General features: G+C 47.7%; 2 protein-coding genes across 5 annotated transcripts in view; one reads left to right on the top strand and one right to left on the bottom strand.

The window, feature by feature from the left end:
• Window positions 1-49: 49 nt before the first annotated feature.
• Window positions 50-9,462, bottom strand: C10H4orf36 (chromosome 10 C4orf36 homolog). 2 transcript variants are annotated; one of them, XM_077300977.1, is made up of 5 exons: window positions 9,345-9,462; window positions 7,369-7,553; window positions 5,990-6,116; window positions 4,474-4,631; window positions 50-989 (listed from the first exon to the last, which is right to left on the bottom strand). In XM_077300977.1, exons 3-5 carry the CDS (start codon window positions 6,052-6,054, stop codon window positions 820-822), a joined length of 393 nt encoding a protein of 130 aa, XP_077157092.1. In that variant the 5' UTR covers window positions 6,055-6,116; window positions 7,369-7,553; window positions 9,345-9,462; the 3' UTR covers window positions 50-819. The 2 variants fall into 2 exon arrangements, with proteins under 2 accessions (XP_077157092.1, XP_077157091.1); XM_077300976.1 differs by having other exon boundaries at window positions 9,337-9,446.
• AFF1 (ALF transcription elongation factor 1) overlaps window positions 1,491-27,882 on the top strand; it is a 176,264-nt gene continuing 149,872 nt past the window's right edge. For 2 of the 3 annotated variants that reach the window (XM_077300974.1, XM_077300972.1), the window contains exon 1: window positions 16,532-16,711. The gene's annotated coding sequence lies outside the window, so the exon portion shown is untranslated. Of the gene's footprint in view, window positions 1,511-16,531; window positions 16,712-27,882 lie in introns of those variants that run through there. The other variant, XM_077300973.1, reaches the window with a different exon arrangement.

Genomic DNA, 27,882 nt, shown 5'->3' with positions numbered 1-27,882 from the left:
CCCATGTTCTGCGACCCTGTCTCCAAAGCAATTGTATAAGACCTGGAAATACCAAACGGGGAACCTTTTATTGACACCCATCAGTAAGAATCCTTCCAACGCTGCAATAATATACACCTTTCTTGACAATAGAGTCAGGTGGGTAACCATGTTGGTCTGAAGCAGCAGAACAAAGTGACACCTTTAAGACCAACAGGGACACCTTTAAGACCAACAAAGTTTTTATGCTGGGTCTAGGCTTCCATGTGCAACTCCTGAGAAAGTTATCTGAAGAAGACAATGGAAGAAGGTAGTGTGCTTATACCCAAATAAAACTGTGTTCGTCTTAAAGGTGCCAACGGGCCTTGAACTTTGTGTTTCTGTCCCATGTAACATTACCATGTGCAGTGGAATCGGTCCCGCATGTCGAGGAAGAATGTGGGGTGTGATTGTGCCAAGGCTAATGGCCGAGATATGGGCCACCAAAGGCATCCGTCCAAAATCCCAGTCCAAAAATCCACGTTTGAACCCAAAGGGCTTCCAGAGATCGCAAAAGGGGGTCAGACATCAGTTCAGATCCTACTCCGGATTGTATTTTTGGAGCAAGGAATGTGGCTTCGTAGTCCTAAACATTTGTTGCTTGTTGTGCTGTGCTATGTCAGATGGTCAAAGGAAATGTTGGCCAAAGGACCTTGGTCACTTGTTTTCCAACTCTATATTTAATGGTTAAAACGACGTGGCCGGTCCCCAGGACTGTCCCAAGCTGCAGAAATCCCATAATTTGCCCCTGGGTGTAGGGAATACCAAGTCTGGTTGGAACATTGCTCATGAGAGAGGTGATTAACACCACAGTGAACCAGTGCAGAGTGTCCTGAAGACGTGTAGCGGCAAAGGTCTCCTGGCCAAAAATGCCCCTCTTTTCAGTTCGGGTTCTACTTCCTGCGCAAGCTTGTTTTGATAGTCAATGTTCTCCAGTCTTTGGCGTTCCAAAATCCTTTCGTGCTCTAATGCTGTGAGGTGGAAAACCGAAAGAGAATATGATGCTGGAATATTAATAACAGCACAAGTGTTCAGAGCAGAGCTGTCCCACTTCTGTATCGCTTGGGGGGCGCCCTGTTCTCCAGAGTAGGGGTAGTCAACCTGTGGTCCTCCAGAGGTTCATGGACTACAATTCCCATGAGCCCCTGCCAGCTGGCAGGGGCTCATGGGAATTGTAGTCCATTAACATCTGGAGGACCACAGGTTGACTACCCCTGCTCCAGAGGAGAAACTGCTGGGAAGTCTGGAAATGTACTTTCCCCACATAACTGGTCAGGTTCCATACTCAAACTGGTGACCGTGATGGACAGGAGAATATTTTCTCCCCGCATTCAGCACGAGCCAATCAGATTTGAAATGCAGGATGGAATTGGGGCGGGGGAATCTGAGGCAGTTTAACATCCTACAACCGACTGAAAAAAAAAACAGGAGTTGAATTTGGGACGGTGAACAGATAGGAGGTGTCTTGGAATGGACAGAGTCGTTTAGACAGGTAAGGTTTGGGGGTTACCAACCTCCAGGTGCTGCCTGGAGATCTCCCGGGATTGCAACTGACCTCCAGGCCACAGAGATGAGTTCAGCTGGAGGAAATGATTGCTTTGGAAGCCAGACTGGATGGCATTATCCCCCCCTCCGCCTGTAGGACCACCCCTCCTCAAAGCCTCTGCCCCCAAAATCTACAGGCTTTTCCCAAGCAAAAGTTGGCAAACTCTAGTTGGGTGCCATTCCTATTGAAAAGAAACAGGAAAGGGTAAGCGCGTGTCTGGGGACTGTTTCAAAGTTTGTACCTCTTGGGGGTGTGGGAGGTGGAAAGTGTCTTCCACAACTGGTTTGTGATGACCTCATAGGGCTTTCAGGGCAACAGACTTCAGATGTGGTGGCCACTGTCGGCCTCCTCACCCTCCTTTGCTTCCTGGGCCATCCAGTTGAGAGCTTGAGCCCCTTACCAAACATATTTCAGGACGATTGAGCATAGGGCACTTCTCAGCTCTGGTCCCTTGTGGGGAGAGCAGGGGGCGACAGAGGCATTACCAGGGGTAGTCAAACTGCGGCCCTCAAGATGTCCATGGACTACAATTCCCATGAGCCCCTGCCAGCGAACGCTGGCAGGGGCTCATGGGAATTGTAGTCCATGGACATCTGGAGGGCCGCAGTTTGACTACCCCTGAATGAAACAAATAAATAATAGGCCACGGGTGGGCGGTTGGGGGAGTTTTCAACTCTCCAGCCCGAGGAAAGGTGCTTAATTATAAAAAGAGAGGGGGTTATGGCAGTGACAAGAGGTAAGGAGTTCAGTGATTTACATTGCCAGCCCCCAGGTGCCGGCTGGAGATCTCCTGGGATTGCAAATTCAACGCACAATCAAAAAGCTATACAATATTCAATGTGGCTATAATTGAAAACGTCTTTGTTGTCTGTACCAATGCACCTGTGGGCAAAGGTTTTTTTTTAACCCATGCTTTGCTTAAACATAGGCAGCTGCCTCAGGCAGGATTGTACTGTTGGACTTATCACGTTCGCTGCTGTTTATGGTGAGCTGTGGCAGGGCTTCAGGGCGTTAGGCAGAAAGAAGGTTTCTCCCATACATGTTGCCTTAGTCCATGAGCAGATGTGATGAAGATCACGGGCCCATGTCCAGCTCTAACAGGTAAATTGCACAGGTGTGCAGCTCCAACTCCCAGCAGGTTCATGTGGGAGGAGGGAGGGAGGTTGAACCAGCTTGGTGTAGTTATTAGGATTGTGGACTTCTAATCTGGTGAGCCGGGTTTGATTCCCTGCTTCTCCTCCACATGCAGCCAGCTGGGTGACCTTGGGCTTGCCAGGCACTGACAGAGCTGTTCTGACCGAATAGTAATCTCAGGGCTCTCTCAGCCTCACCTCCCTCACAGGGTGTCTGTTGTGGGGAGAGGAAAGGGAAGGCGACTGTAAGCCACTTGGAGTCTCCTTCTGGCAGAGAAAAGTGGCATATAAGAACAAACTCTTCTTCAGTAATATCAGGGCTCTCTCAGCCTCACCTCCCTCACAGGGTGTCTGTTGTGGGGAGAGGAAAGGGAAGGCGACTGTAAGCCGCTTGGAGACTCCTTGTGGCAGAGAAAAGTGGCATATAAGAACAAACTCTTCTTCAGTAATATCAGGGCTCTCTCAGCCTCACCTCCCTCACAGGGGAGAGGAAAGGGAAGGCAATTGGAAGCCACTTTGAGACTCCTGGTAGAGAAAAGCGGCATATAAGAAGCAACTCTTCTTCTCAGTGTTACTACTTGAACACAGGCTTCGGCATTAACATTTCAAAGGGCGGGAGAAGAGGCCTCCTTCCCCCCCCCCCCCGTTTAAAATTGAACTTGCACAACCCAAAGCAAGGGTGAAAAGTTAAATCCCCTCTCTTCTTCATGCATGGCCTCAGTCCAAATTGAGGCTGTGCTAACATGTAATTTATCCTTTTCACAGATGATCAAATGCCACATTTGTGCCCTAAGGCCAGGGGTAGTCAAACTGCAGCCCTCCAGATGTCCATGGACTACGATTCCCAGGAGCAAACGCTGGCAGGGGCTCCTGGGAATTGTAGCCCATGGACATCTGGAGGGCCGCAGTTTGGCTACCCCTGCGTTAGACGGAATGGACCCCGGTACATTCTGCATATCAAATAGGTATTCTGCCACTGAGCTGCAGGCCCTTTCCATTAAATTGGATAATGCTTTCAGGGAGGGATAAAATTTCCCCAAATACTAGCCTCCTCCATCCCAATAAACCGCAGGTCCCCAAATGATCCCACTCACAGAATGTTGGATTTTTAAAGAATGGCATCTATTTAGCATGGTAAATTTTGCCTAGACACAATCGTTTTCATATCTCCACGTTACACATTTAATCATGAACCTCATATTTAAAAAAAAAGATTGTTGAATATAGTTAACCTTCCACATGGTTTTAATATTTGTATCAATGCCTTGTTTATATGTAAGTTCGCCACTAGTTTAGGGCAGGCTTTCTCACCCAGGGTTTCGTGAAATCCTGGGGTTTCTTGACGGCTTCCCGAATGGGTGGGAGTTAATTTCTTAATACAGTTTTTTAAATGTGTTAAACACTCATTGGGTGACAGGAGCATATATGATCATGTCAACCCCCCCTTCTCCCCAAATGGCCAGTGATGTGGGGAGGAGGTGGGAAGGGGAGGGGCCCAGATGGATGTATATGCAGCTGTGCTTTTCAGCCATATTTTGCACATCGCACTACTTCTGGGGTTTCTCGAAGCATGAAGGATGTTTCAAGGACTTCTCAATAGTAAAAAAAAGTTGAGAAAGGCTGGTTTAGGGGATGCTAGAAAATTGCAGATGGGAATGGCATATGGCGTGGGAAAAGGAGTCAGAATGGAAGGACAGAGAGCATATTGGATGGACAACTAATTCAGCTCCTGTGCCAGATGTTATTCGTCCACCCCACGGAAGGCCAAATACTTACCCTCCAGCGAGGGGTACCAAACCTTCCAAACAGTTGTCACCGGTCGCAGTTTGAAAGGACAACCGTAGCGTATGTCATCGTGGAGAGGATTGCGTTTTTGCTCCTGGGACAGTTTTAGGAAATCTCTGGTAATCAAAGCGAATTCTAGGCGGTCGTGCCTGGAAAATCCGAGAAATACGTAGAAAAGGTTAATCATACGAAAGCGCATGTTGATGTCTTCTGCCACTAGAGGGCACTGGCATAATTTCAAAATGAATTCTCACATCTGTTGTTAAGTCTTTTGCCAGCTGTGTGCTAATTTGCGGCTGTTCACAGGTCTTACCACCTCCATTAATCCCATCCTGGCTAAATTTACTCTAACTGGGCCTTCCTGACAACTAACCCCTCCCCACCCTCTCTCTTCCTATGTGTAAGAATTCAACTGTGTTGGTCTTAAAAGGTGCCCCTGGATTCCAGTTTTGTTTGGTGGCAGCGGAAATAAGGCCGCGGTTTCTTACACAAAGAGCTCCATCATCCAGCATGATAGCAGCAGGCAGATTTACTGGGAAGCAAGGGGGGGAATTTAGTAGGGTCATCTAGATCAGGGGTAGTCAACCTGTGGTCCTCCAGATGTCCATGGACTACAATTCCCATGAGCCCCTGCCAGCGTTTGCTGGCAGGGGCTCATGGGAATTGTAGTCCATGGACATCTGGAGGACCACAGGTTGACTACCCCTGATCTAGACAAAGCTAAGCCATTTATAACTCCAGTGGCACCTTAAAGCTCAGTGGCATTAACCCTATTGTACTGCTTACTGAGTGTTCCATCCTGATGGTTTTGTTTGACAGATAGGTGGATTTCCTTCTGGCCAGGCTGGATTTCGGAGATTTTTGGGGGGAGGGGATCATGAAATTGGGGTCACTGTGGGTGGGCAGGTAGTTGTGAGCTCCTGCATTGTGCAGGGGGTTGGACCAGATGACCCTGGAGGTCCCATCCAACTCTATGATTCCATGGAATGGATTCGTACTCTACCTGCACTGTTCTGCTGCCCTTCTTTTGTGGAAGAAATCCAAGCGCCAAGGGCTCCTGTAACAGCAGTGGCCACTGGTAGCACAGGAAGAAGCAGGGGGAAAGGAATGGGGCAGCGGCTGCTGCTTCTCCTCCTCACCGGGATCAACACCTTCTTGCTGAGAAGTCCAGGTGTAGGGGCCAGTGGGACAGGAGATACCAGAAGGCCCTCCCACAGCTCTTAGGGCTCTGCCATCTACCCTGGACTCTCAGGCTCCAGCGCCGACCTTGCAGATCACCGTGTTTTGCAGACGTGTCAGTGCAAAATGCCTTTCCCCCACTCCCATTCTCCACGGGTGACGCATTGTGCATCTGTGGCACGGCAAGAGGTGAAGACTCCTGCCCCATGGCAGGAGGCTGGGTACAATCCCCTCCTGCAGGTCTCCCCTCTCTGTTTCTAAGCAGATTTAAAAGAAATAAATCCCGGCAACTCGGTGGTGTTTGAGCTGTACGGGAATGCACACCCACACTTGGTAAATGCTGGCTTTTAAGACGGATGTTAATTTCTTCCTCCTGTGCAAGTCGTACTCCATGGCGGATGGCTGATGGCGCTCCTTTATATCACCATTTCAGAGGCCCCCGGATTTGTGCTCGCCTGCAACAGGGATGATGGATGGAGCATTTAGTCACACGGATTAATACCACCCAGGCACTTCAGTGCAATTCAAAGGAGGCTGGAAGTTAATATCGAAGAGGAGCAATCGTTTCCAGTCCCCCCCCCCTTTTATTTTATCGTTCTGAAATCCATCAGTGCTCGGATGACTTTTTGAGGACCGAAATGGGTTTCACAGACCGATAAAATGTTTTCTCCGGTTTACGTCACACTCCAAAAAGGCTGGATTCACAGCGGCTGGGGAGCTTCTGCGGGAAGGCTTCCCCCTCCCAAGGCCTGTCACCCCCCTCCCCAAATGACCACCCCCATTTTGAAAATGTTTTAAGGGTATATATAGCTTTCTGACACTATGCCAGGTGTTCTCAACCAGAGATTCATGAACCCCTTGGATTTGCTGTTGGCCCTGGTTTCCCGAATGGTGGGAGTTGATTATATTTTTACATATGTTTAAAATGTGTGAAATATTTATGGGGGGATATGACTCACTGCCCCCTCCTCAAATGACCAAAGATGGGCCTGGATGGGGTAGGAAGGGGAGGGGCCCCGGGTGGGCGTGTCCACAGCTCTCCTTCCCAACCATATTCTGCACAATCGCGCCGTTTCTGGGGTTTCTCAAAGCCTGAAGGATGTTTCAGGGGTTTCCCAACCGTTAAAAGGTTGGGGAAAGCTGCACTACCTGCAACAGGTTCATTTTAAAAATAGAAAAGAAAGAGAGGGGGCAGGAGGAGACATGACCCCCAAGGAGGCTCCAGATGTGCGCAGGATGGCATGAACCTATGGAGCTGCCTTCTCCTGAATCAAACCATCGATCCATCTAGGTCAGGGGTAGTCAACCTGTGGTCCTCCAGATGTCCGTGGACTACAATTCCCATGAGCCAGCGTTAGCTGGCAGGGGCTCATGGGAATTGTAGTCCATGAACATCTGGAGGACCGCAGGTTGACTACCCCTGGTTTAGGCCACTACTGGTTAAGACTGGCAATGGCTGTCCAAGGTCTCAGACAGGGCACTTTTGCATCACCTGATCCTTTAACGAGAGACACCAGGGATCGAACCTGGGGCCTTCTCCGAGCCAAGCAGATGCTTTACCACTAAGCCACAGACCATTCGCTGGGAATTCATACCAAAGCCGACCCAGGGAAAACCCAAAAGGTGGACAAAAGCATGAAAATGAGCTCCACGTGGAAGCAATCTGTCGGTTTTCTCCCTCACAGTCGAGTTTCCCGGCCTACTTACTCTTTAGCAACCTGTCACCATTCCATTCGCTTCTCACTTTCTTTGGGAGGGCATTTGACACAGACACTCAATCACTGTGATTTGGGGTTTTTAGCCTCTGGCTGGTCCTGTTGTCTCCTTGATCCCTCACAAATCAGCTCCTGACGCAATAAAGTGTATTGTAGCGCATCACTGGTGTTGCGTCACTAGGGAGAAAAAAACATTCAGGGGACTGAGGGATAAATAAATACTAAAATAACCTGTCTTTAGTTCAAATCTACTTCCATGCAAGAAGAGTTGGAGGGGTTGGAGGGTGCCTAAGGAGCAATGAGATCCAGGTTCTCTTGTGCAATGACTTTTCCAGGGATCTCGGATGAGAAGGAATGAGCATTGTCAGATTTCTCCTCTAGTGTAGTTATGTCTGGCGATAGCCCCTTGCTCAGTTTTGTTTTGAGCCCCCGGGGAGGGCGGTATATAAATATAATAAAATAAATATTTTATACCAACTGCCCCAGCCATAAGAGTTCTGTGCTTTGGCAGGGTTCCTTTGGAGTAATGATCAGGTCACCATGGCCTGTAAACCGGGGAAAGAAGTTTCCTATTTAAGCTGCTTCCATTTTTCAGATTTTCAGATGCGCAGGCAGTAATGCAAAATGCAAAAGGGGTCTGCTTGGGGAGCTGCTGGCAGTCTGAGCAGACAAGACTGACCTTGACGGACCAATATAAGGCAGCTTTGTGTGTTCAAGAATCCTTTCCACTGAGAACCTTTCTAGATCCATGGAAGCCACCGGGCTTAGAAATGGTGCCCCCAAATCTGTAAGAATGCCCAACTTAGAGTTGGCAGCTCCTCTTCGAAGGGCATAACTTTGCACATCTATTGTCCCATCAGAAACCAGTGCCAGGGCGAGAGAAGGGTGCTTATGCATTGCTGAAGGCTGTTGTTTCTCAGGGCAAGAGCTTTCGAGTGCTTGCACTCGAAAGCTCACACCCTGAATAAATGTTGGTCTTAAAGGTACTACTGGACTCTGATTTTAGCAACACGGCTACCCACTTGAATCTATCCTTGACTCTAACTAGCCTTCATGGCCACTAACCATTAAGGTAAAGGTATCCCTTGTGCAAGCACCGAGTCATGTCTGACCCTTGGGGTGACGCCCTCCAGCGTTTTCATGGCAGACTCAATACGGGGTGGTTTGCCAGTGCCTTCCCCAGTCATTACCATTTACCCCCCTGCAAGCTGGATACTCATTTTACCGACCTCGGAAGGATGGAAGGCTGAGTCAACCTTGAGCCGGCTGCTGGGATCGAACTCCCAGCCTCATGGGCAAAGCTTTCAGACTGCATGTCTGCTGCCTTACCACTCTGCGCCATAAGAGGCTCTAACTAACCATTATCCCAACCTATATGTAATGGTGGTGAAAGTCTGTTTCACTGCATCTGAAGAAGTGTGCATGCACACGAAAGCTAATACCCAGAAGCAAACGTGGTTGGTCTTCAACGTGCCCTTGGGCTCAAACCTTGTTTGGTTGCTTCAAAGCAACACGACAACATTCCTGAATCCATGTGCGGTAGCTTGTCCTGCACTGGTTAAAAGCAAAGGGGATGCCTGAACGTGGGTGAAACCTACACATTGGGGCCATGTGTGAACCAGACCTGATTCTTTGCAGAAGTAGCAGGGAAGGAAAACATGAACGGCTCCCGTCTGTCTCACACACGCTTTCCCATTTACCCTTGCAACGGTCTTCCCTCTTTTCATGCAAACCCTTACAGAATACGCAAGCATTTGCCTCACGATCTAAATTACAGATCAATGCAGGAAAAGAAAGGAGGGAGGGGAGTCCATGGGATTCAACCCATTTTCCTTTGTTGCAGAAACTGGCCTCAAACAACGAATGTAGCCTTAATCATTGTAGTTGCCGTAGGAGACCCCTTTGGTCAGCAGGGAACCCCTATCTCCTCCCCCCCCCCCCAATTCAAATCAATAATTACATAAAAACCTGTCAGGGCCGGGTTGTACTCTCTTTGTTCCTGAAGGCGTTTTCCAATGAAAGGTGACAACTCCGGTGTGCTTCCTGGGGCCGAATCGTCCCGACTCCAAACAATTGCTCAGGTTGTGGCTGTGTTGTGGTGCTGGTTGCTAAGGCAGGCTGATGGACGGTTTCTCTTGGCACAGACGACATCTAGTGGCATTCTGGGTTGACAGCAGACGTCAGGCAGTACGGATGAAACCACAGAGCCCCCTTTCTCCGCCTTTTTACCATTGAGAAACCCTTGAAATATTCTTCAGGCGTCGATAAACCCCAGAAATGACACGATCATGCAGAATATGGTTGGGAAGCACAGACACCCTCCTGGATCCTCCTCTTCCCACACCCCCAGACCCATCACTAGCCATTTGGGGAGAGGGTCGATGGGTTGACCTGAGCATAAATGGTCATATCACCCAATAACTGCTTAACACATTTAAAACATGTACAAACATTAATTAACTCCCATCCATTTGGAAAACCCTTCCAGGGCCATCAAGAAATGCCAGGTTTCACGAAACCCTGGTTGAGAACGCCTGCCATAGAGCAAAAGATGAGTCCAGAGGCACCTTTAAGACCAACAGAGTATAATTCCGGGCATAAACTTTCATGTGCATACACACTTCTTCAGATCCATTGAAACAGATTTCCTCAAACAGATTTATAGGTAAAGAGAGGCTGGGGAAAGCTTGCCAGGAAAGGCTATTTAGAGTCAAGAGGCATAAGTAACTGAGCAGTAAGTATAGCTAAGATTGGATTCAGTAGGTAAGACTTGCAAATAGCAGTAAATTTGCATACGAATTAGCTTGGGGGATTCCATTGTCCTTAGTGTTGTAATAGCTTGTAATTCAGCAAGTTTCATTGCGAAGGAGTTTCAGAAACAGACTGGGATGGGATGGGAGATTGCTGAATGACACGTTATTTCAATACTCAGTGCAATGGAGCCACCAGGGCTTAACAGAGAAAGCGGGTTCTTATCTCATGATACTTGCTAAGTCACTCCCACTCAGCCTGAGTAACACGTGAGCCTGGTTAGCCGCCTGATTTCTTTTATTGCCATTTGCATCATTTGCATCTGAATGCTAAATTCCCTTTCTGTCTTGTGGCATTGGGTGCCAAAGGCCAATCCTTTATAGCCCAAAGAAGTCCTTTGACTTGAATAATTGTGAGTAATTTGCCAGCTTTCCTTGGACACCCTATGGAATGTTAGGGAGGGAAGGCAGTGTGATAGAGCACATCTGGTCAGAGGAAGGCAGCAACAAACCACCTCTGCATCTCACAGGCCTTGACAGCTCTTTGCTTGGTGTCTCCATAAGTCGACTACACAGGCACAGGGGATGTTAATGACATCGGGCATCCTATGAACGATAGAGCACTGACTGCCTCAGACAGGGAAAACGGAGACCAAACACTCGATTGAAATCTCAACTACAAGGCCAGCAAGCTGTGCTCGGCTCACCTAACCGGGTTGCTATGGTTTCCCGTAGCACAGCTGCCCGGTATGCAGATAGGTACTAGGAAGCATTTCTCCTGCTTTGTGAATAATGGTGGTGGGAAAAGCTTCAGCAGCTACATTTCTGCAGGGAAAGAAGGGCTTGGTATCCTGGCAGCTAGAATGCGTGACAATGATTGGGTGATGTTTCTGGGAACAGTGAAAAACCAGAGCCCGTCTCCCTAGAGTTGCCAGCTCCTGGCAGGGAAATACCTGGAGATTTGGAAGGGGGAGCCTGGAGAGGAAATAGGGTTGCCAGCTCTGGGTTGGGAAATCCCTAGAGACTTTGGGGGCGGAAATGGGAGTGGGTAGGATGGAACCCTAGTGAAGTATAATGCTCTGGAGTCCACGCTCTAAAGCAGCCATTTTCTCCAGGGGGATTGATCTCTGTCGCCAGGTGATTAGCTGTAAAACCGGGGGATCCCCAAGTCCCACTGGGGGGCTGGCATCCCTGGCACGGAAGGGCTTGGGGAGGGACCTCAGCATGGTACAATGCCACAGAGGCTGCTGCCCAAAGCACTCATTCTCTCCAGGGGCACTGCTTTAGTCTGCACACTTTGGAGGCATTAATGTGCAGGACTCTAAAAGGCATCGTGTCCAGGCGGATTGGAGCCTCTGTAATGAAACCTTGCCAATCAGCGTAGCCAGGACTCTACCCATTAGGTACCGCTTCTAGCTGCAGCTTCCATTTGCCACAGGCTACTGTGACCTTTGCAGCCTGGGATGGAAAAGCCTTTCCAGTTTTTTTTTTTTCAGTCTGGTGCCGGGTATGCATGCAGGAGGAGGGAGAGGCGAGGGAAGAACAGACTGTGGACCCGAAAGGAACAGAATGTTCAGCGTATGTCTCAGTTCCCGTTTTGCCAGCCAAAGCTCCAAGTGAGCCAAGAGTGGAATTGATTTGTGTGTGTGTGTTTGTGTGTGTGTGTGTGGTTGTTTTGCAGTGTTGTTCCAGCCAGGAGAACTGCATTGTCCAAAGTGGCGCCTCGTCCCAGCTGGAAAGGAAGGGTGAAATTCCTACGGGAAGACATATTTGAGGGACTCTGCTGAGCCGAGCAAGCACACATTATTCAATTATGCGTTGCGCCGTTGACACTCGCCAAAATCCTGCTGCCTTCAGCATCTCTGGGCAGCAGGCTCTGCATAAAGAAGCGGCGTTTTTCTTAAAGCAGGAGATAAAAATGGCCAGCCGAATTGCTCTTGCGAGGCAGAATCATGTTGAACGTCTTCAGGATCTGTCTGATAAGGAAGGACTGAGATGCAGGAAACACAGAAATGACCAGGACTCCCTTAAAAACTGTGCACCGTTACAATTGGTGAACAGCAGTGCTGGACTAGGATCTGGGAAGCTCTAGTTCAAACTGCTATTCTCTTAAGGAAGTTTGCTGGGTGACCCTGTGCCACTCCTGGGTTGCCATCAGGCTGACAGTGTGATTTCATTTCTGGGGAAAACCTGATAATGATGCTATGCCTCTCTTGGAATCACCAGGAATGGTTTGGAGTTTCTGCAAGTCATGGCATCACTTCTGGGTTTTCCTGGAAGTGACATCACAGTGTCGATGACAACTTCCCCCCGTCTTCCCCTTTCATCTCTGACTGTTTAAGTGGCCTGTCACATAGGCTTGCCATCCTCCAGGTCAACATCCTCCGTAATCAAGGGCCAACTTTGTTAATTTTGCATCCAATCAGCATCTGCAGTGGCCCCAGGCACATCACACATTTCATATATGATTTTCACAGAGTGGACATTTCATGTGACGCAGGGCTCTCTCAGCCTTACCTCCCTCACAGGGTGTCTGTTGTGGGGAGAGGAATGGGAAGGCGACTGTAAGCCGCTTTGAGCCTCCTTCAGGTAGAGAAAAGTGGCATATAAGAACCAACTCTTCTTCTTCTTCTTCTTCTTCTTCTTCTTCTTCTTCTTCTTCTTCTTCTTCTTCTATTCTAGATGAGCCAGCAGTGCTTTCGGATTATTCCCATCTAAAGTTGGCACAAGGCAATTCACTCCACTGAAGCCCACTCAGAGCTACTACATACCAGGCACTTCAGCGTGCGACAACAGCTAAATCTTAGACCTACTTGTGTAAAGTGCTATAAAGTTACATGATAGGACTGTAGCTCGGGCAAGCTGCTAAAAGCGGCAGTAGTATGCTACGGGCCAGCTGGAATACTGCAGTGGATGGCGAAGACACGGTCTGTAACTGTCAATCATATTTCCACCCTGTTTTTGCCCTAAACAGCTCACAATCTCCCATCACCGTTTTACAGCAGTTCTGCAAGAGGCAGATCAGCCTTGGGAGGCTGGGCCTTGTCCAAAGATTTCCTGTTGGGTAGGTGGGCATTTATGTTGGAGTGAGTAACTCAGCATGCCTGGACACTTAGGGGGGGAGTAACTCAGCATGCCTGGACACTTAGGCTTTTCTCTCCCTTGGCAACTGTAAGACAGTATGAATTTCTGAGAACAGATTTGTTGATTTATCTGCTTCATTTTTACTCCTCCTGTTCCATAACTGGGACCCCAGGCAGATTACGCTGTTTTCCTGTCCTCCGTTTTATTTGTTCAACGACATCTCTGTGAGGTTGGTTGGGGAGGCAGGCAGAGAAAAAGTCACTGGCCCAAGGTTACGTAGCAAGTACCTGTGGTAGTGCGGGGATCGGAACCTGAGTCTTCCAGATCCTAGTTTGAGTCCTGTGGATGCCAATCTCCGGGTGGTACCTGGAGATCCTCCAGAATTATGGCTCATCTCCATTCCCCTGTAGAAACGGAAGTTTTGGTGGGTGGGTTCTATGCTACTGTGCCCAAGTGAGGACTCTGTCCTTCCTAGACTCCATTCCCCAAAGCTTGAGTTTCCAAACCTGGATATTAGCGAACAGGGGTATCTGGCAGTCTGAAATCTGACACCAACCATTCCATTGTTGGGTCTCAATAAGACAGGGTGAAGCCTGTATAATAAGCATGTTTTGATGTGCCTGTTAAGGTCTCACCAAGTTTCTATTAGGCCTAGTTTATTTACATGTGTCAAGAGAAATCTTGTAGGCAGCTAGCATTTTAATTTTCTTGTTTTCCTAACACCCTGGAGCCGGGTCTTAACTCTCTTCTCTCACTATGATTAATCTGCATTTCATTTCCTCCCTTTTGATTAACACCCCTCCCCCTCTGTTTTTCCACAACCCCCCAAATGTGTGGATTTGCGCAGCTCTGTCTTTCAGGAAGAGACATGTCATTCGATCTTGCTTCCATGCGCTGATCACTTTAAGGGGGAAGACCCGATTAAGCGGTCTGTTACGTATGCCCACCAAGGTTAGTTTGTTTTGGTTTTGTGATAAGGCGGAGGGAGTCTGGCCCTGAACAACAGGTGGCCCCTTCTCGAGGATTTCTGACAAAAAAAAATTAATTGTATTTTGCCATCTCTCTCCATCTGGAACTTTTCTCAAAGTAACATAATCGCCACAGGCATCTCTGCAAAGCTTTGTGTTCTTCCAAGATAGCAAAAACCATTTTAAATATCTGGTATTTCTATCTGTGTGGCGAACACACTGATCTTCTGTTAATATAAAACTAATTGCTAAATATACCGAGTCTGATGCTAGCTATTTAATAGAGCTCTCGGTTTGCTGAGGCAATTTATCTGAACTATTTTAATATCTCTACGGTGCCCGAGGAAACAATCTTAGGCGGGTCTCCCCAGGAGTGAGTCTCATTTTAATCAGCAGGGCTAATTAGGATTGCCAGCTTGAGACTGGGAATTCCTGGAAATTTGGGAGGTGGAGCCTAAGAAGGGTAAGATTTCAGGAGGGGAGGGACCTTGACAGGACACCAATGCCATAGATCCCATCCTTCAAAATTGCCATTTTCTCCAAGAGAATTAATGCCTGTCATCTGGAAGACCACTGTAGTTCCAGGAGATCTCCAGGTCCTACCTGGAGATTGACACCCCTAAGGCTTACCCCCCCAAAAAAAGAGTTCTTAGGGTTGCAGCTAAAGACAGTTCATAGAATCAAAATTATCTTAAAGCATCTCAAAAAATCTACCAGCCAAGCACTGTCAACAGAGTATGTTTTGAAGCCGGCCAGTAAAAACCGATTAAAACAAAATCCACAGCTGCCGCTTAAAATCAAATTGGGAATCATCCGAGAATACAAAAGGAGGAGAGCAACGCAAACAGTAAACAATTAATTAAAAGAAAGCTGGAACTGGGGGTGGGAGCCTTAGTCTATGCTAAAAATATCCAGGTTCAGAGGATCATGGCGATTTGCAATATGAGAGAAGGACTCTTGAGACAAAGATGCTACACTGGACTGCAGCCCTAGATGGCTCATTTTCAAGCCTGTTTCAACAAACACGGTGCCCTTCCTTCTCCCTTTCAAATGAAACGAAATCATTCGTATTTCTGTACCATTTACTTGCCTATAGCTGTTATAGTCCTAGGAGGCAAAAATTGTGGTGGGATTAAATTTGGTATAATACAATGTATTTGAAAGATCCAGAAATTCATACTTTGCATCTTGCTGCTGCTAAAGTCCCAACCCCTGATCCTCCCCATTGTCCCCATGACATCTGCCCTCAAAGCACAGAAGTCATGTTGAGATGTCCAGGCGTCGTTTCCCATTGCTTGCCTCTGTGTGGTGACCCTAGACTTCCTTGGTAGTCTCCCATGCAAGAACTAACTAAGGCTGACCCTGCTTAACTTCTGAGACCTGGGCTGATTCTGCGCTTACTTTGGTTTTTCCCCCGTTGTGGATCCTGCTGTTCAGATTGATTTAAACTCTCTATCCCTCTCCCCCCCCCCCATTGAAACAGAAAGTGTTCTGCACTGGATTGGGGAAGCTCAGAATGGGGAGTGGAGCCAAGCTCAGCAGGAGGCTCTGTCTTTCTTGTCTTGAACTGGGGGGGAGGGGGGAAGAGGATTTGGAGACCCAGCAAGTTGGATTTGTTTGTGTTCACTTGGGATTGAATTGCCTTGGGAAACATTTGGTGTGCAAAAATATGTCCCGTTAAGAGAGGATGCCCCCCAAGATGCTTCCATGCTTGAGAGCACAGGCAGGGGGCAAAAGGACAAGGTCGCAACTAACTTGATTATCTATTTGCCCATTATTCTCTTAACGTGGCACATTTATTGCACGCCAAATGTTTCCCCTGCAATTCAGCCCCAAGTGAACACAAAACAAATCCAGGCGGCTCCTTTTTCCTATTTCCCCCTGGAATCTGCTCAACGCAGGATCAGCCCTAAGCATCCTAAAGCATCCAAGAAAAGTGTGTATCCAACCTTTGCTTGAAGAGCAAGCAAAGAGCAAACAACTTCGTTGTTTTTAAACAGGGGTAGTCAAACGGCGGCCCTCCAGAGGCCCGTGGACTACAATTCCCATGAGCCCCTGCCAGCTGGCAGGGGCTCATGGGAATTGTAGTCCACGGCCCTCTGGAGGGCCGCCGTTTGACTACCCCTGGAAAGGTGCCGCTGGACAACTAGAATATCCCAAACAAGCAGCGACCGCCGAGCGCCCTCTTCTTCCTCGGAAACCGATCGGGCGCTCTCGGCTTTTTCCGGAGACGCTTCGGCTGCCGCCGGAACGGAGAAAAGGAGGCGGGGTTTCCCCCGCAGGGGGGCGTGTCCAGAGCTCGGGGGCGTGGCCAGCCTCCCCCGGGGCGGCTGTCTGTTTTGCTGCAGGGCAGCCAATGGCCGCTTCGAGCGAGTCCAGCCTCCTGAGCTGCGTTGGACGAGGGGGGAGCCCCGACAGCTGCAGCCTCCGCCGCCGCCGTCGCGCCAGCAGGTTAGGGAGGGCGCCGGGGACCCTCCGGCCTCGCAGCCGCTTCGGGTGGGCCGACAGAGGGGTTCGCGGGGCGCCAGCGAAGGTGAGAGTCCGTTTCGGGAACGCCACAGACCCCAGGCGGTTTTGCAGAGGGAGGGAGGGAGGAAGGAAGGAAGGAAGGGGAGGAGGAGAGCAGAGCGGATTGAAGCGCCTGAGCGGAGCTGCCTTTCCAAAAGTTTTGCCAGTGATATGGGGTGGGATTTGGGTTATGGGTTTTCCGCCGCTGTACATCTTGGATTTTCTGTGCATGGATTGTTGTGCATTTGATGGAGTAGGTTTTTTTAAAAATTATTCTTAAGGGTGGTTTTATTGGGGATTTTATGCACGTTTTGTAACCCGCCACGAGCCTTATTATTATTATTATTATTATTATTATTATTATTATTATTATTATTATTATTATTATTATTATTATTACTTAGATTTATAGCCCCCCTAAGGCTCGTGGCGGGTAACAGCATATAAAACCCCTAATACATAAAAACATCCTACAAAAACCGTCCAACGGGTGTATTGGGAGTGGCGGGCTGGAAATCTAATATAATAATAATAACAACAACAACCCCCCACCCTCCCCTCCCCCCAGTGATTGTTTTTGGCTGCCCTTGCTAATCCGATTCGCCGTTCCGGAGTTAATTGCTGCTTCCAAAGCCGTCGCTTTGCAGTTCGAGGCTGGAAAGGGCTCCGTCTGGGGTGCTAAAGACCTGTCGGGAGGTGGGCGCCTCCTTGGCGGCATGCAGCTGGCCGGAGAATGGTGGAGGGGCTGATTGCGCGCATGACAGAGTTTGGTGCATTTCCCCCTGGCCGCATCGAACTTTAGGAGGGCTGATGGCAGGCCGATGGACATTCACCTCCGTGTGCTTTGGGTTCACGGGTTGCAGATTTTGAATGCTGAAGTAGCACCTCTTCCTCCCCCCACCCCACCCGCTTTGTCATCTGCTTTCAGTATTTTAAATTCCCTTCGGGCTCCGTCTTCTCTGTGGACGAGGGATAGGGTGGTGAGTGCCCTGCATAGTGCAGGGGGTTGGACTAGATGACCCACAAGGACCCTTCCAACTCTATGATTCTACAATTCTAGGATTCTCTGAACTTTAAATCAAATAATCTTTATCGTGGCTTTAAAGACAATCTTGTAATGTTAAGTTTGTGTGCGGATACACACTCTGCACTTTTATGAACCCTGTTAAGAGGGATAATTTCCTTTTATTCCTGCTGAGAGTGATTGCGTACAAACTTTCGAGAGTCAAAATATCCTATGTCAGGTTGGATATCTGGTGAAGGGAGCTTCAAGTCTTGAAAGCTCAGGCCTTGGACGTCTTGTAGGTCTCTGGGGCGCTCCTGGGTTTGAATCTTGCTCTTCCTCTGCAGGCCAACATTGGCCAGCCACCTTGAAACTCTCCCTGTGGCTTCAAAGGTGTGTGTGTGTGTCGCCCAGGGTGCACCTGAGCAGCACTGATAGATAGCTGCCTATTAGTACATGCGCTTGTAGGACACACGTAGGCTGCTAAATGTGCACTTGTAATGTGCAAGAATCAGTTGTGTAACTATTGTGAGATGATGATCTTTTTACACTGCCTCCAGACACGCCTCGACAGAAGGAAATGGGTATCAAGAGCACGTCTATAATGTTTTGATCTTTGCAAACACATATCGATGTCTGCCTTTTATATTTTGATCTCTACTACGTTCATCTAAATATTGGTCCCCCTCCCCCATAGGGTGGCTTTCTGCTGGAATCGTCCTTGTTAGTTCTAGAGCTCTCGGTGCTAGGGAGAGAAGCCAGGCGTTCAGAGTTTGCGTCTCTTGTCCAAACGCGTGTTGTAAAATGTTTTCCCCGGGTGTGAAAATTAAAAGCGAGTCTGGAGAGGTCGTGTGCACCTTTCCTAAATAAACCGCATAAAACCAGGAGGTGTCAAGTGAGGAAGATGATGGCTAAGAGGACTGGTTTAAAATCTTGCCTTTGGTACAGACCTACAGTTCAATAGCATTATTTATATTTATAGCCAAAGGCCATTGCAAATTGGTCACAAGAAGATAAGACGCAGGTCATAAAATAACCATCATGTCAATGTGTTTTGCCCTGTTAACACAGTTGGCTGAGAACTCAGTATCTGGCCTCCATCATGCCACTGCTTCTCAGCTGCCCCTTTCTCCCTTCTGCTATCTGCAGTGTGGGAATTATGGCCTACCTTGCAGGACTGTTGTAAGCATTAAACACGTCAGGCTCGATATTATTACTGTGTTGCAAAATAAATGCTTTTGCCGAAGTGAACTTCAAGTAATCCACCGAATTGCAAAATGAGTGGTGCAACAGACGGGGCTGAGTTTGTTACTGTTGTCTATTTACGATTTATGCAACTAAGTGGTTCCTTCTGTGTTCTCGCCAGCCTTAGAAAGCTGGGTAGAATCCTGCCCACTAGAGGTCGCTCAGTCAGTCTTGTGGGCACCCTGGCATAGCTGCTTGACTCTCCGGTGGGTAATTGTTGTTGTTGTTGTTGTTATGTGCGAAGTCGTGTCCGACCCATCGCGACCCCATGGACAATGATCCTCCAGGCCTTCCTGTCCTCTACCATTCCCCGGAGTCCATTTAAGTTTGCACCTACTGCTTCAGTGACTCCATCCAGCCACCTCATTCTCTGTCGTCCCCTTCTTCTTTTGCCCTCGATCGCTCCCAGCATTAGGTTCTTCTCCAGGGAGTCCTTCCTTCTCATGAGGTGGCCAAAGTATTTGAGTTTCATCTTCAGGATCTGGCCTTCTAAAGAGCAGTCAGGGTTGATCTCCTCTAGGACTGACCGGTTTGTTCGCCTTGCAGTCCAAGGGACTCGCAAGAGTCTTCTCCAGCACCAGAGTTCAAAAGCCTCAATTCTTTGACGCTCGGCCTTCCTTATGGTCCAACTTTCGCAGCCATACATTGCAACTGGGAATACCATAGCCTTGACTAAACGCACTTTTGTTGGCAGGGTGATGTCTCTGCTTTTTAGGATGCTGTCTAGATTTGCCATAGCTTTCCTCCCCAGGAGCAAGCGTCTTTTAATTTCTTTGCTGCAGTCCCCATCTGCAGTGATCTTGGAGCCCAGGAAAATAAAATCTGTCACTATCTCCATTTCTTCCCCATCTATTTGCCAGGAATTGAGAGGGCCGGATGCCATGATCTTTGTTTTCTTGATGTTGAGTTTCAAGCCAACTTTTGCACTCTCCTCCTTCACCCGCATCAACAGGCTCTTTAGTTCCTCTTCACTTTCTGCCATTAGAGTGGTGTCATCTGCATATCTGAGGTTGTTGATATTTCTTCCTGCAATCTTGATCCCAATTTGTGACTCCTCTAATCCCGCATTTCTCATGATGTGCTCTGCATACAAGTTAAATAGGCAAGGCGACAGTATACAGCCTTGCCGAACTCCTTTCTCAATTTTGAACCAGTCAGTGATTCCATGTTCAGTTCTCACTGTTGCTTCTTGACCTGCATATAAATTTCTCAAGAGACAAATAAGATGCTCTGGTATTCCCATCTCTTTAAGAACTTGCCACAATTTGTTGTGCTCCACACAATCAAAGGCTTTAGCATAGTCGATGAAGCAGAAGTAGACGTTCTTCTGGTACTCCCTAGCTTTCTCTATGATCCAGCGTATGTTGGCAATTTGATCTCTAGTTCCTCTGCCTCTTCGAAATCCTGCCTGTACTTCTGGAAGTTCTCGGTCCACATATTGCTGGAGCCTAGCTTGTAGGATTTTGAGCATAACTTTGCTAGCATGAGAAATTAGTGCAATGGTGCGGTAGTTTGAACATTCTTTGGCATTGCCCTTCTTTGGGATTGGAATGTAAACTGACCTTTTCCAATCCTGTGGCCATTGTTGAGTTTTCCAAATTTGCTGGCATATTGAGTGTAGCACTTTTACTGCATCGTCCTTTAAGATTTTGAATAGTTCAACTGGAATGCTGTCACCACCACTAGCTTTATTGTTGCTCAGACTTCCTAAGGCCCATTTGACTTCACATTCCAGGATGTCTGGCTCCAGGTCAGTAACTACCCCACTGTGGTCATCAGGGATGTTAAGCTCGCTCTTGTATAGTTGTTCTGTATAATTTTGCCACCTTTGTTTAATCTCTTCTGCTTCTGTGAGGTCCCTACCATTTTGGTCCCTTATCATACCCAACTTTGCATGAAACGTTCTCTTCATATCTCCAATTTTCTTGAAAAGATCTCTGGTCCTCCCCATTCTATTGTTTTCTTCTATTTGTTTGCACTGTTCATTTAAGAAGGCATTCTTATCTCTTCTAGCTTTTCTCTGGAATTCTGCATTCAGTTGGGTGTATCTTTTTCTTTCTCCCTTGCCTTTCACTTCCCTTCTCTCCTTAGCTATTTGTAAAGCTTCCTCAGACAGCCATTTTGATTTCTTGCATTTCTTTTTCTTTGGGATGGTTTTAGTTGCTACCTCTTGTACAATGTTGCAAACCTCAGTCCATAGTTCTTCAGGCACTCTGTCTATCAGATCTAATTCCTTAAATCTATTTGTCACCTCTACTGTGTATTCGTCAGGGATATGATTTAGTTCATACCTGAGTGGCCTAGTGCTTTTCCCTACTTTCTTCAATTTAAGCCTAAATTTTGCAACAAGAAGCTCATGATCTGAGCCACAATCAGCTCCTGGTCTTGTTTTTATTGACTGGATAGAACTTTTCCATCTTTGGCTGCAGAGCACATAGTCAATCTGATTTCTGTGTTGACCGTCTGGTGATGTCCATGTGTAGAGTCGTCTCTTGGGTTGTTGGAAAAGAGTGTTTGCTATGACCATTGTATTCTCTTGACAAAATTCTACCAGCCTGTGCCCTGCTTCATTTTGTACTCCAAGGCCAAACTTGCCTGTTATCCCGGTTATCTTTTGGCTTCCTACTTTAGCATTCCAATCCCCCATGATGATAAGGACATCATTTTTTGGCGTTGCTACTAGAAGGTGTTGTAGGGCTTCATAGAACTGATCAACTTCATCCTCTTCAGCAGCAGTGGTTGGGGCATAGACCTGGATCACTGTGATGTTGAATGGTTTGCCTTGGATTCGAACTGAGATCATTCTGTCATTTTGGGGATTGTATCCCAAGACTGCTTTTCCTACTCTCTTATTGATTATGAAGGCTACTCCATTTCTTCTGCGAGATTCTTGTCCACAGTAGTATACCTGATGGTCATCTGAATTAAATTCACCCATTCCTGTCCATTTTAGTTCACTGATTCCTAAAATGTCGATGTTCAGTCTTGTCATTTCTTGTTTGACCACGTCCAGCTTACCTTGATTCATGGATCTGACGTTCCAGGTTCCTATAGAATAAAAATCTTTACAGCATCGGACTGTCTTTTCGCCACCAGTTACTTCCACAACTGAGCGTCCTTTCGGCTTTGGCCCAGTCGCTTCATTCATTCTGGCGCTACTCGTACTAGCCGTCTGCTCATCCCCAGTAGCATATTGGACACCTTCCGACCTGAGGGGCTCATCTTCCAGCGTCATATCGTTATGCCTATTGGAACTGTCCATAGAGTTTTCATGGCAAAGATACTGGAGTGGTTTGCCATTTCCTTCTCCAGTGGATCACCTTTTGTCAGAGCTCTCAGCTATAACCTGTCCGTCTTGGGTGACCCTGCACGGTATAGCTCATAGCTTCACTGAACTACGCAAGCCCCCTTGCCACAACAAGGCAGCGATCCTTGAAGGGGGGGGTAATTGTTAGCCCCTTTTAAATTGCATAAGCTAGAATTTTGCTGTCAGTGGAAAGGCTGTTTGAGAAGCCATTAGAGGACTGTCAGATGGAGGGAAGGTTCTGTGGTTCCACGCAGCAGAAAACTGTTCTCCTTTTGCAAATAAATCCACTAATTTATTTAGCTGTTTGGCATAACTCCTTATAATACAGGCCTGGGGCCAATGTGGGGAGATGCATTTCAGTATTATGGGTGATTCTTTGGGAAACGATATTAATTCTGCGGGGGGTGAAATTGCCTTTCTTAACACTACCCAGCTATGTTTGCAAAATGTAACTAGCGCTACGCCTTCTGCGTTATCTTGGTTCTCTGGGGGATACTCTTGTGACATCTTAAAGACCACCAAATTGTATTGTGGCTTGATGTTCCGTGGGCCAAAGCGCATTTCCCCAGGTGCATGACACAGTACCTTCAGTGGGCCTGTAGTGGGAGGCACAAGTGCGATGTATATAAAAATAGTGTGTGTGTGGAGGGGATATTTTTAGCAGTGAGGTCAGAGAACACACAGTACATGTGAAAATGACAGCAAACCAATGAGCGAGTGGGTCTACCATATTCCTCTTGCTTTCCCAGTTCATCACCAGTTGGGAATGTGTCACACCTCCTCTCCCTGGGTCATGGACTCTTTTGCTTGGATCTCAGGTTCATCTCTGATCTGCACAATAACCTCTTGCTTGGATCTCAGGTTCATTTCTGGTCTGCCCAATAATCTGTCCCATTGCTTGCCTTTTAAAACTATCTTCCTCCTCCTTCCCCCTCTCCTCATGTTACATCCTTTACTGCAATTACCACATGCACGGGTGCCAGTGCTTGAATGCTTACGCTACATCTCAGAGCCACTAGGTGTTACAAGATTCCTTGTTTTACCTGCAGGAGGTTAACGTGGCTCCTTCTCTGGGATTCCAAACCCTAGAAATCACCATACCTGAGTTGACACGAGAAAGTCCTTGCCGTTTTTATTGAGTGAACTCCCAACAAGAAGCTACTGAGAAAGTTACCGGTTATTATACCCATTTTACAGATAAGAGCTGAGGCTAAGTGAAGACCGGCTTGCTCGGGGGCTACAGGATGAGTCCGTGACAGCTAGGAAACCACATCTCCCGACTTGGACTCTATATCATCCCATTTGGAGCTAGGATGGCATGCAGGAGACTTCTGTGTCTTTTAATGATTGCGTAGGATGGCCCGGGCTAGTCTCCTGTCGGATCTTGGAAGCTAAGGTGGGTTGGCTGTAGGCAATGCGGGAATGGGAGATGGCCAGAGAAGTTCAGGGTTGCTCTGCAGAGGTGGGCAATGGAAAAACGGTCATAGATCTCACATGAACACATGGAGTTGCTGAGAGAGCCCTGATATTACAGCTCGGCCAGAACAGCTTTATCAGTGCTGTGGTGAGCCCAAGGTCACCCAGCTGGCTGCATGTGGAAGAGTGCAGAATTGAACCCGGCTCGCCAGATTAGAAGTTCATGTGCTCCTAACCACTGCACCAAGCTGGTAAGAGAGGGGCATGCAGGTGAGGGTGGTTAAGGAGAGGTACAGAGGAGGGGAGGGGGCTCCCAGGTACTCTCTGCCCAAGTTGTCCCCACCCCCACCCCTCAACCTGGAACCAATTCTGTAAAGGCAGATTCTCTGCTAAGGATTATTAGGAAATGGACCGAAAACACAATGGGGCAAGCATTGTGTAACAGCCTTCTGCAGCCCTGTTTGGAACACTTTGTGCCATTCAGGACAGTACATCTCGAAAGGGATATTGTAACGCTGGGAAATTGCAGGTAAACAAAATCCAGTGGGTGGAGGGCCTAGTCTATGGGGAAAGGTTAAGTAGTTGGAACTGTTTATAAGGGCGAAAGAAGACATAAGAAGGATGGTTACGTGGGAATCATGACAGAGACGGACGGATTTTTTTGCATGTGGTGAAGAAAGTGATTCAAGAGAGTCATCCGTCGTATGCAGCTTTGAAAGGGGATGAGGTAGAATTCAGGGGTAGTCAAACTGTGGCCCTCCAGATGTCCATGGACTACAATTCCCAGGAGCCCTTGCCAGCATTCGCTGGCGAATGCTGGCAAGGGCTCCTGGGAATTGTAGTCCATGGACATCTGGAGGGCCGCAGTTTGACTACCCCTGAGTAGATTCATGGAGGATAAGTCTATCAATGGCTCCTTGCCATGGTGACTGAGGGGAACCTCCACACTCAGAGGCACTAATCCTCTGAATCTCAGGGCCAGGCAGTGACATTAGGTGAAGGTCTCGATCTCTCTACCCTCCAAAGGAACTGGCCCTCCAAAGGAACTGGTTGGCCACTGTGTGAGGCAGGATGCTGGACTAGAGGGACCACTGGGCTGATCCACCAAACCTCTTCTGATGTTCTCATACTCTTTAAGTTAACGCTGACAAATGGAGAGTTATGAGGGGTGGGGCTTGGCAGAAAACAAAAGTAAAGATTACCTGAGTTCAAATCACTTTAGGATCGCTGCCCTGGTTCGTTTTTTTAACTATTTATTTTGTTGTTGTTTTATTAGGAGAAAGGGCTGTCAAATATCAGCCAATTTAGGGCGACCCCCATCAGGTTTTCAAAGCAAGAGATGCTCAGACGTGGTTTTGCCATTGCCTGCCTCTCTGTGGCAACCTTGGCCTTCTTTGCAGGTCTCCCATCCAACTACTAATTAGGGCTGACCCTGCTTAGCTTTCCAAGTTCTGCTGGGATTGGGTTAACCTGAGCCATCCAGGTCAAGGCTTTTTGTGGAAGGAGCTTCAAAGGAAGATCGTCATACTCACCGGCCATCAAAAGCCATGTTTGAATTGTGTTTTTTTTAGTGGTATCAGTTTCCATAGTGGTAGTCGGTGTTCAGCAGAATGGCAAGATGCAAGTCCAGGTAACATCCTGACCAACAATATTGGGCAGATGGTCAAAGCTCCCTTTGCCAGATACAGTCTCCATGGGCTGCACCCAATGCCAAAAAAGAAACAAATGTAGCCAAGCCCTTCTGTGGTTTTTCTCTTTCACCATACTGCTGCCTTCTAACAGTTGGAGGTTGCTATCCCGTAGGTGAATGGGGCAGTGTAGGACTCACAACATGTGAGAATATTGAAGCGTTTTTTTGGGCCCCCGTTAAGGAGCCTGCGTAATCCATGAGAATAAAATCTGTAGCTCTCATCTGTGGTTAAGACATTTGGATCAGCAAGGATCAGGAAGAAACTTCCTAATTGAAAAGTGGACCTAAATTATATGTTACCCTTCCTCTCAGGGTACTTTCTCCTGTTCAGAATGTGTTATAGTTCCAGGAAGCTCTCAGCTGGCCTGAGATAAGAGTCCACAAAGATTGTGCAACCTTTGCCAACAGCGTCGTTCCACTTATTTGGTTAGCTAGTTGGTAACTCAGATATCGAGAACTGACTATAGACAAATGCTGCCTATTTCTGTAAAACATTTTTGGCATACTCGAAACTTCTGTGCTGCTAAAGATACATTTGTGTCTTGAATGAGAAGCCATATATAATTCAGTTGCGTTTATTGACTTTAAGGGTGCTGTTTTAAGCAGTCACGCCTCTCTTAGCCCAGGTGACTGTAATGGATTTAAAAGGGCGTAACTCTGTTTATAGGATGGAGCTGTTATGTGATGCCCAGACTACTTCTGACGATCAGGGCAAAGACGCCTTTCTCCTTTCTGTTTACCATCAAGTCTCCATCCTATAATGCCTTTTTCTTTGTCTGCTTTTGGAAACGGGATTAGAAGAATCCAGCAGGACTGTTCTTTAACCTGTGTTAATTGTCCTGTGCTGTTTTGCATACCCACTTCTAACTAGGGTCACCAACTTTGGGTTGGAAAATATCTGGAGCTTTTGGAGGTGGAACCTTGGGAGGATGGGGCTTGGGGAGGGGAAGGACGTCATCCAGATAGAACAGGGGTAGTCAAACTGCGGCCCTCCAGATGTCCATGGACTACAATTCCCAGGAGCCCCCTGCCAGCAAATGCTGGCAGGGGGGCTCCTGGGAATTGTAGTCCATGGACATCTGGAGGGCCGCAGTTTGACTACCCCTGAGGTAGAATGTATGAGAAACCACCCTCCAAAGAAGCCATGGTTTCTGGGGGAACTGATCTTGCATGTCATCAGCTGTAATAGCAGGCTGGCAGTCCTACTTCTAACTGTGGTTACAAAGGTGATCGTTGAACCACGAGGCGGAAGTGCTTTGATAAATAAAATTCTGGTTTGCTTAACTGATTGGGGCAGCCCTTTTCAACCTTTTGACTGCGGAAGAGCCCCTGAAATATTTTTCAGGCTTCAAGGAGCTCTGGAACCCAGCTGGCCGTGATGTCAGCTGGCCACACCTCCATGCAATGCTTAAGGAGGACTGAGGAAAGGGAGAGAAAGAAGGCAGTTGGTGGCAGGAATAGTTCCACATGAGATCTGGTGGGGTCCCCCCCCCCCGGCTTAAAGGAAGCAGTATGATAGGGTCACCTATTAGCGTTGGGTTATGGCTCCCTCTCACCGCCCCCCCCTTTTGGGATGTTCATGGAGGGATGGATAGTTGTTTATACCGCCATGTTTCCTATTCATGTTGTAATTTTATGTCCTGTTTTAATTTTTAATGGAGTTTTATTGTTTTTTTTTTTTTTAATGGACTGCCATGAGCTGGCTCTGGGAGTGGTGGAGAAAAAAAAATCTAAATAATCTAAATAATAATAATAATAATAATGATGATGACGATGATGATGATGAGCATGACACCCCCAGGTCAATGGAAGTGGCCTTCACAGCAATGCCAGGAATAGCTTGGGGCTGAGTCCATTAAGGGAGGATATAGGGGGAAGCTGGGGAGTCCCTGGGGGGCTCTTATGGAGCCCCAGGGAGCCTAGTTTGGAATCCCTGGGTTAGGGCAATGATAGATGCCACCCACCACCAACTCTACAGCAACTTTGAGTATACCTGCCGTCTAGATGAACATATCACATTGAGTCAGATTTTAAGTCTGACTCCTGAAAGTTCATGCTGAAATATGTTTATTAGTCTTTAATTTTTTTAAATTTGATTTTCAAAATTTTATTTGGATAGCAGGCTGCAGTAGAAGCAAACCAGGGAAAGGGGGAAGGTGGCATGCAAGGGGGAAAGAGAAAGTATTCTCTCATCTGTTGTAATCGGGGAGCTGGAATTTGCCAATTTGCCTATAGTTCAGCATATTGACAGAGCCATGCGTCTCTGCCTGCTCTCTCCCTTAAGTCTATCTCCATGCGTAACTACGGAAGGGGGATAGTCTGCAGATTACACATTTCCCCTGTTGTGTCTGTGGTCTTGCCCAGGGCCAAACTCACGGTCCAAGGCAGGATCGTATCCTGTGTTGTCATCCAGGATCCAGTCAATTTAAACTGAAACCAATCAGTGGGACACGCTGATGGGAAGATCTACTGCAGGGGTAGTCAAACTGTGGCCCTCCAGATGTCCATGGACTACAATTCCCATGAATTGTAGTC

This window comes from Paroedura picta, chromosome 10, assembly GCF_049243985.1.
Source record: "Paroedura picta isolate Pp20150507F chromosome 10, Ppicta_v3.0, whole genome shotgun sequence".
Lineage (NCBI taxonomy): Eukaryota > Metazoa > Chordata > Lepidosauria > Squamata > Gekkonidae > Paroedura > Paroedura picta.
This window is presented reverse-complemented; position numbering and strand designations above follow the sequence as displayed.